Here is a 14,921-nt window from a genome sequence, read left to right on the forward strand (position 1 = left end):
ACCCTGGATATACATTTTTGACCCATTTTATGGGCGGGTATTGAAATGCTACCTTGCACTTAAGAAACCCGCTATAGCAAGTGCCGTCCGGGGTTGCGGGGGTGGCGGCATAGCTGAAATTGAACCTTAGGGTGTCTAGAACATCCTCTGAAAGTTTCATAAAGTTATCACAAAATGCAAGGTTGAAACCTATAACCCCCGCACTATAGGCAATGTTCTCATTAATTTTCATGTATAGAAGGACCTACAGATTTTGTATATAATTCCTCGAATCTCAGAAAATTCACATTTATAAAGACAATTCTCCAAATAAGGCAAATCGACAGTAGGGTTGAACCAAATCTAAACCTACCCCATACATCAACTTCACCCCTAAAGTACTTGGGAGGTTTACAGTTTTTTTCAGCCCAGCCGTTCAGTGCTTAGACTTAACGGTGCAAACGGAGGAAGTAACAAAAAAGTAAATCAGTAAAATTTGACTTAGCACGCGACTGAATGGCTGCCAATTTCACTTTCTCGTAATGCTAGTAAGATTAATTTAGCGCTACATTTTCTTAAAGGAGATGTACTACCAATAAAGTACAAATGATTGTAAAACGAGTTGATACTAGAACATGGGCTAGCTTTGTCGCGTTTTGTACATACAACTTGGAAAGCTATCGTCCGAGAACATTCGCCAAAAAAGAGTACGGAAAACAACCGCCTGAGTTTTCCCTTGAAATTAGTGAAATATTTTCTATGACGCGTCGGTGGTTTGCACATTCCGTCCTTGCTCGACTACGTCGTGATATAGTGATTTATAATTCGCGGCACGAGCCGCAGGCCACGAAAATATTTCATATTTGACAAGACCATTTCTTGGAGATTAGACCACTCATTTCGTATATTTATACCAATCGTACTCGAACACGCTTTTATACGATTTCTCTAAGTGGTGAAATTACTACGTTACACGTGCGATAAAAGAAGCAATTAGGTAGTGAGACGTAGTCGTTGAAATATAACCCGGAAGTTTCGAGCTTAAATAATTTGGCAAAAATTGCGTGTGGGCTTAGACCCTTGCGCCGCTAGAAATTCACACATAAAACTTGTTCTGCAAATTAACAGTTAATAATTCTTTTTTCATGTAAATTATTACATTGAAAATATGTCAACTATATTTGTACCCCGTTTTCTAAATTAAGATTTTCAAAAATTCTCAAAGCTAAACTTATCTCATTTTGTTTTTAATGCAAGTCGTTTAACTAGGACAATCAGCCTACTTAGGGATTTCTGAAGTGGGCAATCATAACATATAATTTAAGCCAAAGTATCACTTCCTATATCTATCGCATCTATAGCGAGTGAAAACGTGATATTTTGCAACCGACTTCGCCAAAATTTGACTTTTACTACGGTCTAGTTATAGAAATACGATGTAATATGAGTGTCTCGTCCTCGTCTACTCATTCAACTATAAACTTGTCTGTATTTTCGTTTCGCATATTACTCCGTGATACCAATCCTCGCAAGGCTTACTGGAACTTCGGTAATATTCAGGGTGCAAGAGGAGCCGGCTGTTATCATCATCGGAATAATTAACTAAGAGACTAATCTCTTTAAAAATGGTTCCCGGACCGGACTTTTGATTTTTGATACACTTCCAATGTTCAGAATTCTATGAAGAGTCTAACCGTGTTCCATTTAAAGAAGAGTGCATCCTTTTGTTTCGAAATGTTCAGGCTCGATGTTTGTAAACAAAAAGTCATAGACCTTGCTTTTTATGGGTCGTTTGTTAGTTTGAACAGTTAAACAAATAGCGAAATAATGGGTAGTTTAATTTCGTAGCTGCGACTATCAAGTTTTCCCACACGATTTTGCTCATTCCGAAATTTCAGTACCACCCTTGACCCCTGCATTTCATAGTCTGTCCTCAGCTCTCTATTCCTTTCAACATTTTTAAGTAAATAATTGCAATATACATTTGTCAGATTTTTATTATTAGTATTTTTACTTTGGTATTGACTCAAATGGTTAATCTCTTTAGTTTCTTTTATAGACTTCAATACCTATGCTGTCATTTTATATTAGTGCATTTCATTATCATTTTCTCATATGAAATCATAAATTCTTGTAGATTTGCAAACAATGTTTACAACAAAATTGTAATTTTATAGCTGTATACAAATGCAAATTACAGATTTAGTTATGCTAGCTTTCCTTTTCTTTATTCCTATTCCTATACCTTTTATAGTGTCTTCTTCCAATTTATTCTCCTTTTATCCCCATGATATGCAAGTCCATGGCTCAACACTCGCCCATAAATTGACCGCTACGCTAAACTTCACGCAAACAAGCTAAAAACAATCTCTGATGTGCCATCAATAGACTTAGCGCATTTTTGATGTGGAAGATCAGTAGCTTTCAGGCTAATGCGAAATAACCACTTTCACAAACGATGATTAAGGTTAATCAATGATTAAAAATATTAGAAAGGGAAACATCCGAGCTTTCAATCAAAGATAGCTAACATTTTAATAATTTTTAATCATTGATTAACTTTAATCATCGTTTGTGAAACCGGGCATAAGTGACGCAAGAATAGCAATAGGTTTGTCAGTTCGTGACCTCAAACTTGAGTTTGGTTCACAGCCATGATATTGATAATTGCGAATTGAAATAAAATAATTTTAAGATGGCGCCGCTTCCGTAAACACCGGAAGTTAGCACCATCTTGGTTTTTTCTAAATGCGCTATTTTATTCGGAATTTGACGCATTTAAGATTAGCGTACGTATCTGGCATAGTTCCTGACATATATCAATTGTTCAAATGAAATGATCGCTTCCATACCTAACGAACAAATAAGAATATTCAAAAAAACTACCGGATATAGGCACACAGAATTTAATAAGTGGCCCTAAAATTTAAATCTACATTCATTTCTGGCTGAAGTTGTTGATTATTAACTTTGAAAAATCACAGCAGCCCTGGAAACATTTTCAAGACTTTATTTATTTATTTATTTATATTTATTCATGTTTGGGTGCAGAGCACTTACAATTGTCAAAAAGAAAGTGTAAATGTAAAAGTGTATATAACATAACAAGTCAAAAATAGTACAGACAAACGATAATAAATTAACACCAAATCACACTACTAAATTACATCTAACATGTTTGTGTGTTTCCCATGAAATTTTAGTGGTCACTCAAAAAATTCCTTAGACGTTAAGGATTCGGGTGTCCTGAACTGTTTCAGAGATATGAATTTTTGAGTGGAGTTCGCATGTTCAAATTTTTAGAGAAAAATTGACATATGTCAAAAACTATGACAGACAGCTACGCAATGAATTTAGAATGGCGCATGCGTCTTTGTTAGATTATTCTTAATGACGGCTCATGGAAGATATGGCATGTGCTCCTTCCACTCAATTGAGCTTGAAATTTGAACTCTGGTCAGTCCCGATATAATGTTCTAGTGTGAAATATACCCGTTCTTCCTTAAGGATTATGCCGAAGTTGTGTCTGATTGTTTCAAGCTACGTCAGGGGGACTGAACTGCGCCTCACTATTAGTAGAGAACCTTGCGGATTTTAGTTCATGTCGAATTGGGGACTTAACCCCATAATTAGTTGGAATCACCTCGTACTTAAAGACTATGCTTTTGAGAATTTTCATGTCCGGGTGACTTTAAATTACTTTTATTTTAAAGCACCTATTAAATTGACATTTTAATAATGTGTGAATGAGTAGGCTAAGTCGTTCTTTAACCCTGAGGGTAGATAAAGTGATCACTTTAACCGCTAGGATAAATAAAGTGAAACAGATGTGTTTCTATGGAAACGACCGCGACGGCAGAACCTAAACTTGCGTTTTAAATTAAATTCGGAATTGTCAGAAGCTTTACAATCATTTATATGGCTTCTGCTATAAAATAAAGTTTTGTATCGACAATAAAGGGACACCAAGAGGGACACTAACCATTTCGTGAAACGGCCATCGTGTGTAACTTGACTAAGCAATGCAGGAATAACATGATAGTATGACTGTACGATTATAATACCGAAAGTTCGCATATAAAGGCGCCCGAACGACCGACAGATAAGTTGAGAATCATGAAAAAATCAAATAAACACTGGTGATTGCCAAGGCCTCAAATGAAAATATATTGAGGAGAGTGAATACGATTTGACAATTATTTATGGTTCATAGGTATAATGATTTTGTCCCATTGGTTTGTCTGTGTTTCGTCCTTTAAGAGGTACTTCAATGGATGCCTGGCAAACAGGATTAAAATGAGAAAGCGAAGGAGGAGAGAGTACGGAAATTTTGAGAGTATAGGCCCTTTGAATGAAAATGAGATCGCATGTGCTTATTGAATTTGTTTATCAGTTTCTTTGAGGAAAGAACAATCCTCACTACGAGATTAGCGCGAACTATTTAATGTGATAAACACTGCACAATTATTTTACGATCAAATTGTCTTTGGAGAATTTCTCAAAAATTTCTCATAGAGATGCTAGTATGGAAATCCTGCTTGTGCAAATCGGGCGAGCGCTTGGTACTTGCTCAATAAGGTTGAATGTACCTACTTTTTTAATTGGGCTCACTTTGTTTCAATGATAAACAGAAATTCTACGTTGGCGATGAACTTTAGTAAAATCGGATCATAATTCTGTAAGAGAAATCGACGACGTAGCTAAAATATTATTATAACGAGGTGTGGCAAAGTTAAAAACGTTAATGAGATGACAAGGCTACTAGTTTTCCACTCTCGTTAACTTGAGCGAAGTGTATGGTGTGTTACTATTTTAGAATTGAGGAAAGCCCCGGTTTGAAGATTCCTCTGGGCTACTGCCCCGTTTCTTATACGTATGTCAAAAATGCGCTTCTTTATTAGTTTGTGGAAAAAGCTGCAGAACAACGGGAAACAAATGGAAGAATTCTGATTCCATTATAGTCAAGTCATGTAGAGTCGGAAAGCTCGGTATTTATTCTGAATGGAATGTTTATTTATAATACAAAGAAATCATGTAAACTGTTCGGGAACGTAACTTATTGAAAAATGATTGAGGATTGTAATAAATGCTTGATTAATTCCGGTTTGGCATACCAGGGGAAAAAATATTGACGTTCATATTGCAGAAATCTTGGAAACAATCCGCGTTTATCACTATGCAGTACATTCAATGGTTTTAGCATGTGTCAGAAGGAATTAACGTCTGAACGATGAGGATTGGTTAATATTATGCGCCTGTTATTTAAAGGCACCATGAATGTAATGATTTTGTATCTTAACGCAGATTTCCTGATGTCATATATGGAGTACTAACAGATAAATGATAAGTCCATTGATTAAATGGGATATAGATGGCTGTTCCAGAGCTTTCAGTAAGAAACTTTGTTGTTTTTAGGGATCAACGTTGGACAAACATAATTGTCACGATTTCCAGCTGATTTCTGTTGACCGATTTTCGCATCTATGACCAAATATAAGATAAAAACGCACATGATTTTGTTAAAGAATGTTTATTTAACTTACGTAAATAAAGGTTCTCATACATAACGCCATCACATCGGTACACTAATGTCAGTGTCATATTGTATTGCAAAAAAAAACATACTTTGCATATCACAGCCATATATTAGCACACACATTCCTTATTTAAACATTGTATAAAAAGTTCTAAAAACTCACACCTTAAGAAATATTCTTTCGGTGAAAAATTTCAAAATTTGTTTATTACAAAACTCTAACAACTAACCGAAAATGAAGTTTGTCTTGCGAAGAATTACACCTCACTTTTTCGAATTTAATTGACATGAACGAAAAGTTGCAGAATTCATCGCTTGTAAAGAAAATGTGTACATGTTTAAAATAAAAAGCATACATTAGTTGTAGGGATGAATAAAAAGGTATCAAAAAACGGTGACAATGTATGGCACAAATGTTTGGTCTCATTTAAGAATAATTCGCATACTTATATCACTTAATAATATTTGGACAAATTACACATAACGTTAACACAACTTTGCTACGTGTATTTTAACAGAAAAAAAACACGTTTGATATGCCATTACTAATTAAGTTGGTTCAGTGCTAAAAGTCTCGAGGAAACTATTTTTAAAAAATATTATCTTTCCTAATTGACACTTCCGAGTCTCTCATAAAACTGAGAAACGACAATCCATTGAAAAAGCGCCTCTAACCAATGACGCCGATCATTCAGATCCAAGAAACAACTACTTAGTTTAGTTGTACAAACATGACTTCTTATAAAGGAAGTCAATAAAGCAAAGAAAATTCCCAGGTTGTTCTTCGTTCTCAATTAGTCACAGTGATGCGGTTGCTGTAAAGTTGTGTCTTCGCTTCAACACCCTCGACTTGTACAAGTCGGATTTATGACACACTACGACAGTTCCTCCTTGATTCGCGTTCGTCGTTACTTTTCCGTTGTTATTTCCTATTAAAGTGCCTATCATTTTCGATACAGAAAATTTTCTCGTCTTTTGCGTGCTTAATACGGACCGACATTCACTTAGAAGGACGTCGAACGCACTGTATATCAAGGAACTATTTTCCGCAACCGAAACTTCGTAAAATTGACATCCGTGTTGCACTGCAAGCGTTCTACCTTCAATTTCTTCCACCTGTAACAAAGAAACACATAATTAAACGTGGTTACGAATGGCGGGGACGCCTCCGCCGGCGTCCGCACGTCGATATGCTAAAAGCTGGGAGATTAGGACCGAAGTATCTGGAGGAGGTCAATGCACTTTCAGAAATACTTGCCGATATAACCAATAACGAGACGAGTTTGAGTTTTCTTTTTTCTAAAAAGTTTGGAATCTCAGTAATTTTGTTTGGTTAGGAAATGGAATATTCGCGCTCGGCTAGCGCCGTTTTATTATTTTTTTATTTCTGTTTTTAGACAATACGATGCGGAAGTACGTTACTAATCGAGTATTCTAAACTTTTCCAATTACATTTACGGACGCGCAACTGTAGGTCTTTTGTGCATGGAAAGCTTGAGTAGTTCATTTGGAATTTCCTTAAATTAATACGCTCACGCCAGCCGACTGTAAGTTAATTAAACTCGTGAAGAAATTCCCAAACGTAACTTAAGTTTATTGCCTCTTATAATTCAAATAGCGGACATCTTTGTAAATAATTTACATATTTAAGGTTACACGTCTCTGCGTAACAGAGCAAGTCAAAACAAACTTGGCAAAGACCTTACCATCTTTCATCGCGCATATGATATTTTCCGATTGAGACTTATAAAAGCGATTTTCCATACTAACCTCGCGGAGGTGTTCTAAATCAGCTTTGTTCCCCAACAGAAGCATTGGAATTTGGTGCTGCGACCTCAACTGGTGGACCTTCTGCATTAGTTCGGTAGCGTGAGTTAGACTTTTCTTGGAGGTTATATCGTAGACGACCACACAGGCGTCTGCCCAAAAAATTGGCTCCTCCGGAAATCTTGCTAAATCACAGCTACAGACGTCCACAACTTCGACCTCAATCGGTGCGTTGTTGATCGTAAGCGTCTGCCGATAGAGCAAATCTGAAACAAACAACGCTTATTGAAGGGGTAATTTCGCAGTGACCTAAATATTAACTTAACTTTGCGGTAACGAATTCAAGGATAATTTCGGTTTCGGTCAAAATGCGCTTGTAATAAATACAATTACGATTGTGTTCCTTTGCAGTTTCAAGACTGAACGCGGGTGCCAAAGTTTAAAAATACCTCGAATCCGGTTTGTAATACGAGATGTTTTTTTAATACTCAGATGTGTATAAATTACGCTAATTTGCACATGAATTGCAATTGGGAAACAAACTCATTCAGCGCAGAAAAATCTTCCTGCTTTCGAACCGGTGCCAAAGGACGAGTCCAATCAATGAACTAAAATGACTAACATCATCTAGGTAATAGTATGAAAGCGATAAATAGATGATGTGTTTATGTAATCATAGAGCACGTGTTTGTTGTGCCAACCTATCTTTCTTTCTATGAGTTTGAGTCAGAAGTCAAGTCTTCACAGCATTATGAGCCGATTTCGTTTTAATATGGAGGGCTTGCTTTGTGTACGTGAACTTGGAACTATAAAATGGCAATGTTAATAGATCGCCACGTGCTGTTTTGAACCAAAAACAAAAAAAAATTTTGTAAACATTAATTGTGTAAACAGAATCTGTTGAATATTTTATTTTCATTTTTAGTTTGCCATCGATAGCGAATGCCAGACTCAAATTGTAGGTAGATGAAAGCTTGCCGATGGTTTTTACGTCTATTAAAATCAAAGGATAAATTAATAAATTCAATTCCGTAATAAGAAAAATCAGCTGTATTCGCGTGATAGAGCTATGAATGTCGTGCGTGATTGCAAATTTGTAAGATCATTTCTGATTTTCAGATGCGATTACATTAAGCTCGCGTCTCTCTTCCAGAGTTCAGTAACCCTACACATCAGAAACACTTCGATGAGTTTCCATTATATCCTATTATTTTTGTTGTTCCACAAAGAAAATTGGGCGTGACGCTAACGTTTTAGTTTTTCCGAAGTGCCAATCACGCTTATCGGATGTCCAAGTCAAACTTCTTTGTGTTAAAGGGATAAATTGAATCCCATTTATTAATTCGTTCCGACCCTAAAACGATTCGATTCGAGTCGACAAAAAGATGAGGTAATTGTGTAAAACGAGGGTTAATGTATATTTAACGACACCGCGAGCATGCAAAGGGTTGACTTAATTTTGCTCTAGCGAATGAAACCGTTCCAATTCTCCTCGCTTTCGGTGCGCTAACCCCTAAATAACACAGCTGATTTCTGCTTATACATTTTATCTCGTGGTTCATTTCGTTTCATCTAGCGCTGGACTATCGAAATAAATAGACTGGAGAAATGGGGTAAACGTCTCTTTAATCAACTAACTAAATTACAATTAACTCGAAATTTAATTATGAAGGGCAATTACAGTAATGCCATTTCACATCTGCTGCTCTGCCTCCATTCGAATAATAACATCACTATGACTGACTTTGGTTGTGCATCGCGAAAACCACATTTATTTAGTAGTCGCGTTTGGATTTTGTCCGTAATTTATTCAACAACCATTTATCTACTCATTTATTATTAACTCGACACTTAGACGACTACACGCGCCTGGGTCCTTATCGCCTAAAGGGTCGTCTTTGAAATTTCCAAGATGGTTCCGATCTGCTATTTGGGTAGAGTGATCTTCCAAACAAACTTTTCATTATAAATGATTGATATTTCAATTCCAAATGGACCAAATTGCTTATACGGATTACGTAAACTTTCTTCGTGTTTATCACAATAACGTTTTTGCAAAAAAATTGGGCCTTAATCAGTTGAACACTCCGAGTAATGTCTCGTTTGCGATTTTTTCGCTTTAATGGCACTGAAAACTGTTTTTCTTACACCTAGTGAACTGGAAAGGAATTAGTAACGTTTATTAAAGTTAAATTTCACAACAAAAAAAACGAAATAGGTACTGTATATTCCAGGTTCGAATCTAGTGCGTCTGGTCTGGTTGGAAACTTTTAGAATTCTAAATCCAAATAAAAATAATTGAAAAATCAAGGTTATTGGTATGGAATTTAATAAGCTGTCATATAATATGATAATATTCCAGATGTCCCATATAAAAAAGTCGAATTTTTGATATTATCTGAAAAATGCGATGCTGTGGTGTTTTTTAAATTACAGAATTGGATTCAGAAGACAAAAATACACAATTCTGAACTCTTTCTAACTCTACAGCTAATGGCCGTTTGCAGTGCTTAGCTTAAGCGTAACTTAAAATCCATGGCAACGATTATTGAGACAATGGTTGCCATGCATTTTAAGCTACGCTTAAGCTAATCTCCGCTTAAATTTGTCGGTGCAAACGGGCATAAGACTGTTAGCAATAGTGGCGAAATAATTGGAAACAGAATGTATACTCAACATCTGTTTTTCTAGCAAAGCTCTAGCTTTCCATGGGTTGCGTAAAAAATATTTGATTTTTGCGAAAAAATTACATTGCACTATACTATTGTATGCGATCAAAAATGAGTTACTGTCGAGTCACCTTTGGAATTTTTGTTTACATGGAAAATCGTACTTAACTTGAACTTCCAAAGGCGACTCGACAGCAACTCATTTTTGATCGCCCGTTACACGTTCCATATAAATTCTCTAATAGCTTTTGTTATTTATGCTTGTATAAGGAAATATCGCCTGATTAAATTGTAAGTGCGAACTTAACGAAATTGCATTGAATTCGTTTTCCATGGCACACTTAAAACGATCAGCAGTACATGGTGATTGTTCTAAGCATTTTGGGAGAGAATTTAGCAGCGGGGGGTTTGGGGGGGTATGGAATACCTCGCAGAAGACGGAGAGACCTTTTCCCAAAAACTGGGCACCAACGAAAGTGATAGGAGTAAAATAAATAGAATGATCAAGTTCTACTTAGCTAAGAGCACTCGCTCTGCTGACTGGAGGGCATTAGCCCCCCCGGTTACATTCTCCCTAAAACGTTTAGCCCTTATAACACTCGCGTGTGGGATTTTTTTAAATAGAAAATTGAAAAATTGATTGACATTCTCTAGAAAATGATCATAAGTATGGTGATTGTTCTAAACATTTTAAAGCTCCCGAAAGCCTTAAATAGTTTCATGAGTTCATAAAATACAAAATCGAATGCAAAACTCGTGTTTGCATGGGAACAAAATATTTTGTGAAAATGTTCAAATGAATAGTTTTGACAAAAAAACTTGTGTTTTCCTAGGCTGATCATAGTTTGGCAACGCTTCTCGTTACAACTTCTTTGAGGTAAAGGTTGAAAATTCAATGGACAAGAACTGAAGATAAATTTGTTACATGATTATATATCTCAGTCGTCATATGGTCCAACATTTTCACCCAGACCCAATGTGCGTGTCGTCCATGACCAAAATTGATGCTACTTTATGTTAACCACGACGTGGAGAAAGTACTTGAACTCCAGGCAATCATGAACTTTTATTGTTTGTTGGTCAAAGTTATGGTTTTATTGACCAAGAACTTAAACTTGTATTTGTTGATCGTCATTTGCGATCAACTGCGAATTTATTATTTATTGCAAAAGTATGTGGAACGAGAAAAGATGAGTCACACATTACGCAAGAAGTTGTGTCATCTTTTATTCGAAGTGTATATCCTGTCGAGTTACGTTGATATATTTTTCCAGTAGACAATTTTAGATATCTCTACCACATAGTTTTGCTGGCAGAAATGCAGGGGAATTGGGAAACATGCGGCGGCGGATTATTGTCGCGTAAGCTATCACAATGTGGGAAAGTCGAGATTTACAACAAAAATGTGCGGTTTTATCATCTTTAAAAATGATCGATCACAGCTGTTGGTGAAAATCTACAAGTATCTAAAATTTAAGCTCGCTAATAAACATTCCGCCGCTGTAGGACAGATAGCATCCATCTATTTATAGGGGAACAGTTGGCATTTGTGCCAAACATACCTGAGTATGTCAGACGCGTTTATTCGGTACAAATAACAAAAAAAAGATACAATGGCTCATGCTGTAGGTATTAGTAGACGATGGGATTGTAATACTATGCGTCAGCAGGTGCCGAATTTGATCCACAAACCCTCGTAATTTTTGCTGGGGATCATTGATGAAACACAAACTGAAGCAAATCAAGACAAAGCTTTTTGGCGGTTTTGTTTCAATTTGTATGTTCGATTTTGAATTTCCTACAAGCCAATGTATAAGATGTACCTACTGGACAGAACGGTTCTTCAAATTTGCGCCGTTATTGACAACATGGGCAGGCGAAAAAAACAAGTCATTTCCTTTGCAAAAATAGGTACATGCCTTAAATTTTGACGCTTATTAGCGTCATAATGACGTTAGGAATTACAAGTTTCGTCCAAGTGCCTATTCATAGCTTAATTTTCGCATTTGTACGAGATAAATTTACATCGCTTGGAAAGGGCTCATTATTCCAATTGACAGGTTAAAATTCGCATTCTTTCTTTTTCAGAGTGTCAAAAGCTTTTCATAACAACTAATAAAAGCTTTGAAAGGGCGTCTGCCCTTGACTTAAGACTCGTATTGAATAATTTCGCGCGAACAAAACGAAGATACCGTAGACACCTGTTAAAAATATAAGCAAAACGGCTTTCGAATGGCAGGATCGTTAAAATAGAAAAGATTTTTTGGCCAAGCGACGTGCGGGCGCCGGCTTTAATCGTATAATTAATTTAGCCGTAAGGTCGGTAGGTATGAAAAATTTGTCGCGATGTCTCTAAGTGTAAATGTCTCCGTAATTTATCTGAACTTGAGAAAAACGCCACTCAGATTTCGACACAAAAAGGCGAAACACAAAAATAAGTAACCTTGGCAGCAACTTTTGTATTTAAATTTACATTTATTTTAAGCCTAAACGTGACTTATTCTTTACGTACCTGTGTTGCTCCTGTATTCTCCAATATAGCGCCTTGTCAAGTATCGAACGGTCAACGCTGAAAGAATAAGGAAATCATTAAATTAGCAACAATGTATACATTTGATCGCAGATTGTAAATCTCTTATTTATTACAAGGAAATTGAACTGTGAATATTACTAAATAACCAGAAGCGATTCTTCTCCAATAATTTGGTATTTTATATGTCCTCGGCGAGTAAATTAATTTTAAGTCGAAATTCTTTCGCTCACTTCCTGGACGTCTATAAAAAGTTATTCCGGAAACGTGCGCCACTAAATGTGTCAAAACAATAAAACGTACACAAGAGCTAAACTATTTTGTAAAAATTCGTAGCAAATTTGATTAATTTCCAAACGGAACTAACCTACATTTTATTGCGCTTAAATCGATGTAAAGAAGCCTAACGGTTCTATTATTGTCTAGACGCTTTTGTAATAATCGAGATTGGCATTGAATCAAATTCGCTAGGTACTCGAGGAGTACCTCAGGGATCTTCGATTTGCCACTACTCTCCGCGCGTGATGTAATTGTGCTGGTATGCAGGAGTTACTCTTAAATTTAGAATTAAAAGTTATCTATGATTAATTTAAATGGATTATCGTTGAAAACAAAATCCGTGTCATATAATTCAAATATTTTGAGCGAAGACAAAAATGCGGATGAAAGGCTTAAGATGAATCACGCCACAAGGAGATCCTTGAATTTGTGAAGATTAAGCCATTACCCACGGTGGAATTCCAAACTTTCATGTAGCGGAATGTGTTTTCGTTATGTGAAATCATAATTTTTCGGCAAGAATGCTAACATATGGTTTGATTGGCGGGCATTGTAAATATTTTCACGGAATTCTGAGTAAAATTTACAGTAAGTACAGTTCCAAGGACAATAACAAAAACAGTAGGCGAGTTTATGAATCGCTGTGGTTATTACACTTGCGATTTACTGTACTTCAAATAGCCAAAGGCCAGATATTCTTGTAATGAAAGTGAGAAACCTTACCTGATTTTCCAACATTCGATTTTCCAATGACTGCTATACGAACTTTTGGCATATTATTCTTGTCCTCCGTTTTCATTTTCTAAAACAAGTAGAAGTGATTTAGTGAAAAATGCGTGGAACTGTTTGAACTTGTGTAGTTTAGCGGAAAATACAAGAAATTGACTTCAGGAAGTAATTATCTTCTGTTTGCTTATAACGATTTGAAAAAGAGGAGGCTTTGAACGCTAATTAAACGGTTCATTCGTTTGTATCACTTGCACTTATTGCGTCCGATACTAACGACATAATAAAACTATTGCCCATACCATTTTTTTTTACTTTTACAAACTGAAACCCTTTCGGTTGGTTTGATTGGATAGCATTAATTCATTAAATATTCCCAAATGCAAAGTTCAGTTGAGTGGCTAGTTTCTAGGTTCATTTACATCTGTCAGAACAAATACCTTGGTATCTCGCAACTTAATGTTCCAAAGTTGGTATACTCTCAATGAATCGACGAATAATATAAATGATTTTTAAGTGAAACGACGCTATGTCGCCGACCGTCTCGAATTTGGAATTTCAACGGCGCCCGTTCACAGTCAAACAAAATTGAGACAAAAATAACTTAACTGGAATTTATGGAATAAAGACAATTATATGATTTACATATTGTACAAAGCGAAGGTAATGTGAATAATTTGTGGGTACAGTACAAATTCACTCGATAAAAGCTAGCAGATGGCTTACCGACAGAAACAATACCCGTATTGGTTTACACAGGATGTTTATTTTTGCTTGTTATAAAAACAGCCAAATTTTCATTTCCATTAAAATGTTTAAAATGAAAAATAGAGTTCGGTGTTTGCCACCCACTCGTTGATCTCGTGACATTTAAATGTGAAAATTAGTGACTTCGTAACTAGAAAATTGCGCACATGCCTGAGATACTTTAAATATTCATTTTGAACTTGACGTTCGCATCTGGTACAAAATGCCGTAGATTTCATTAAACAAACGAAAAAGAAGAAAAAAACAAAAGACAAAAACCGAAAGGGTTCGTTTACAAAAGGGAATTTGATACAACCACTAAGTAGGGCAACAGGTTATTGGTTATTGGAAAAACGTTATACTCTCGTGAAGAAATATGAGATATTTACCTCAGTACGTCCCTGACACTAATAAAGTAATCAATTTTGAACATTTATCGCACTAATTACCGAATGGGCGCGTAATTTGATTATAAATTCGACTTTACCTGAACGATGTCGATCATTGATGGGTGGATAACCAATTGTGAAAAAGAACCAAAATTAGTCTGACCGCACAAAATGAATCGTCGAACACAAATCACGATCGCACTTTGCGGAAAGCACCTGCGGCAACTACTGACTGCTTCTACCGATAAGAATAAACCTACTGAATGAAGCGGCGTCGCGACGCTCATGTATATATTACT

At 36.1% G+C, this 14,921-nt stretch overlaps 1 protein-coding gene across 1 annotated transcript; it reads right to left on the minus strand.

The window, feature by feature from the left end:
* Positions 1–6,035: 6,035 nt before the first annotated feature.
* Positions 6,036–14,921, minus strand: LOC116171697 (ras-related and estrogen-regulated growth inhibitor-like protein). The gene is made up of 5 exons (XM_031488670.1): positions 14,721–14,921; positions 13,484–13,562; positions 12,464–12,520; positions 7,286–7,548; positions 6,036–6,631 (listed from the first exon to the last, which is right to left on the minus strand). The coding sequence occupies exons 1-5, from the start codon at positions 14,907–14,909 to the stop codon at positions 6,314–6,316; spliced, it is 906 nt and encodes a 301-aa protein (XP_031344530.1). The 5' UTR covers positions 14,910–14,921; the 3' UTR covers positions 6,036–6,313.

Source organism: Photinus pyralis, unplaced genomic scaffold (genome assembly GCF_008802855.1).
Source record: "Photinus pyralis isolate 1611_PpyrPB1 unplaced genomic scaffold, Ppyr1.3 Ppyr1.4_LG5, whole genome shotgun sequence".
Lineage (NCBI taxonomy): Eukaryota > Metazoa > Arthropoda > Insecta > Coleoptera > Lampyridae > Photinus > Photinus pyralis.

What these genes read in the sequence shown, in the direction of transcription:
- LOC116171697 (XM_031488670.1), bottom strand. Translation starts at nt 14,909, where the DNA reads ATGAGCGTCGCGACGCCGCTTCATTCAGTAGGTTTATTCTTATCGGTA. An exon ending in ATCGAATGTTGGAAAATCAG is followed by an intron (nt 12,521 to 13,483) that starts GTAAGGTTTCTC and finishes TTATTCTTTCAG; the next exon opens with CGTTGACCGTTCGATACTTG. An exon ending in ATTTAGAACACCTCCGCGAG is followed by an intron (nt 6,632 to 7,285) that starts GTTAGTATGGAA and finishes TCTTTGTTACAG; the next exon opens with GTGGAAGAAATTGAAGGTAG.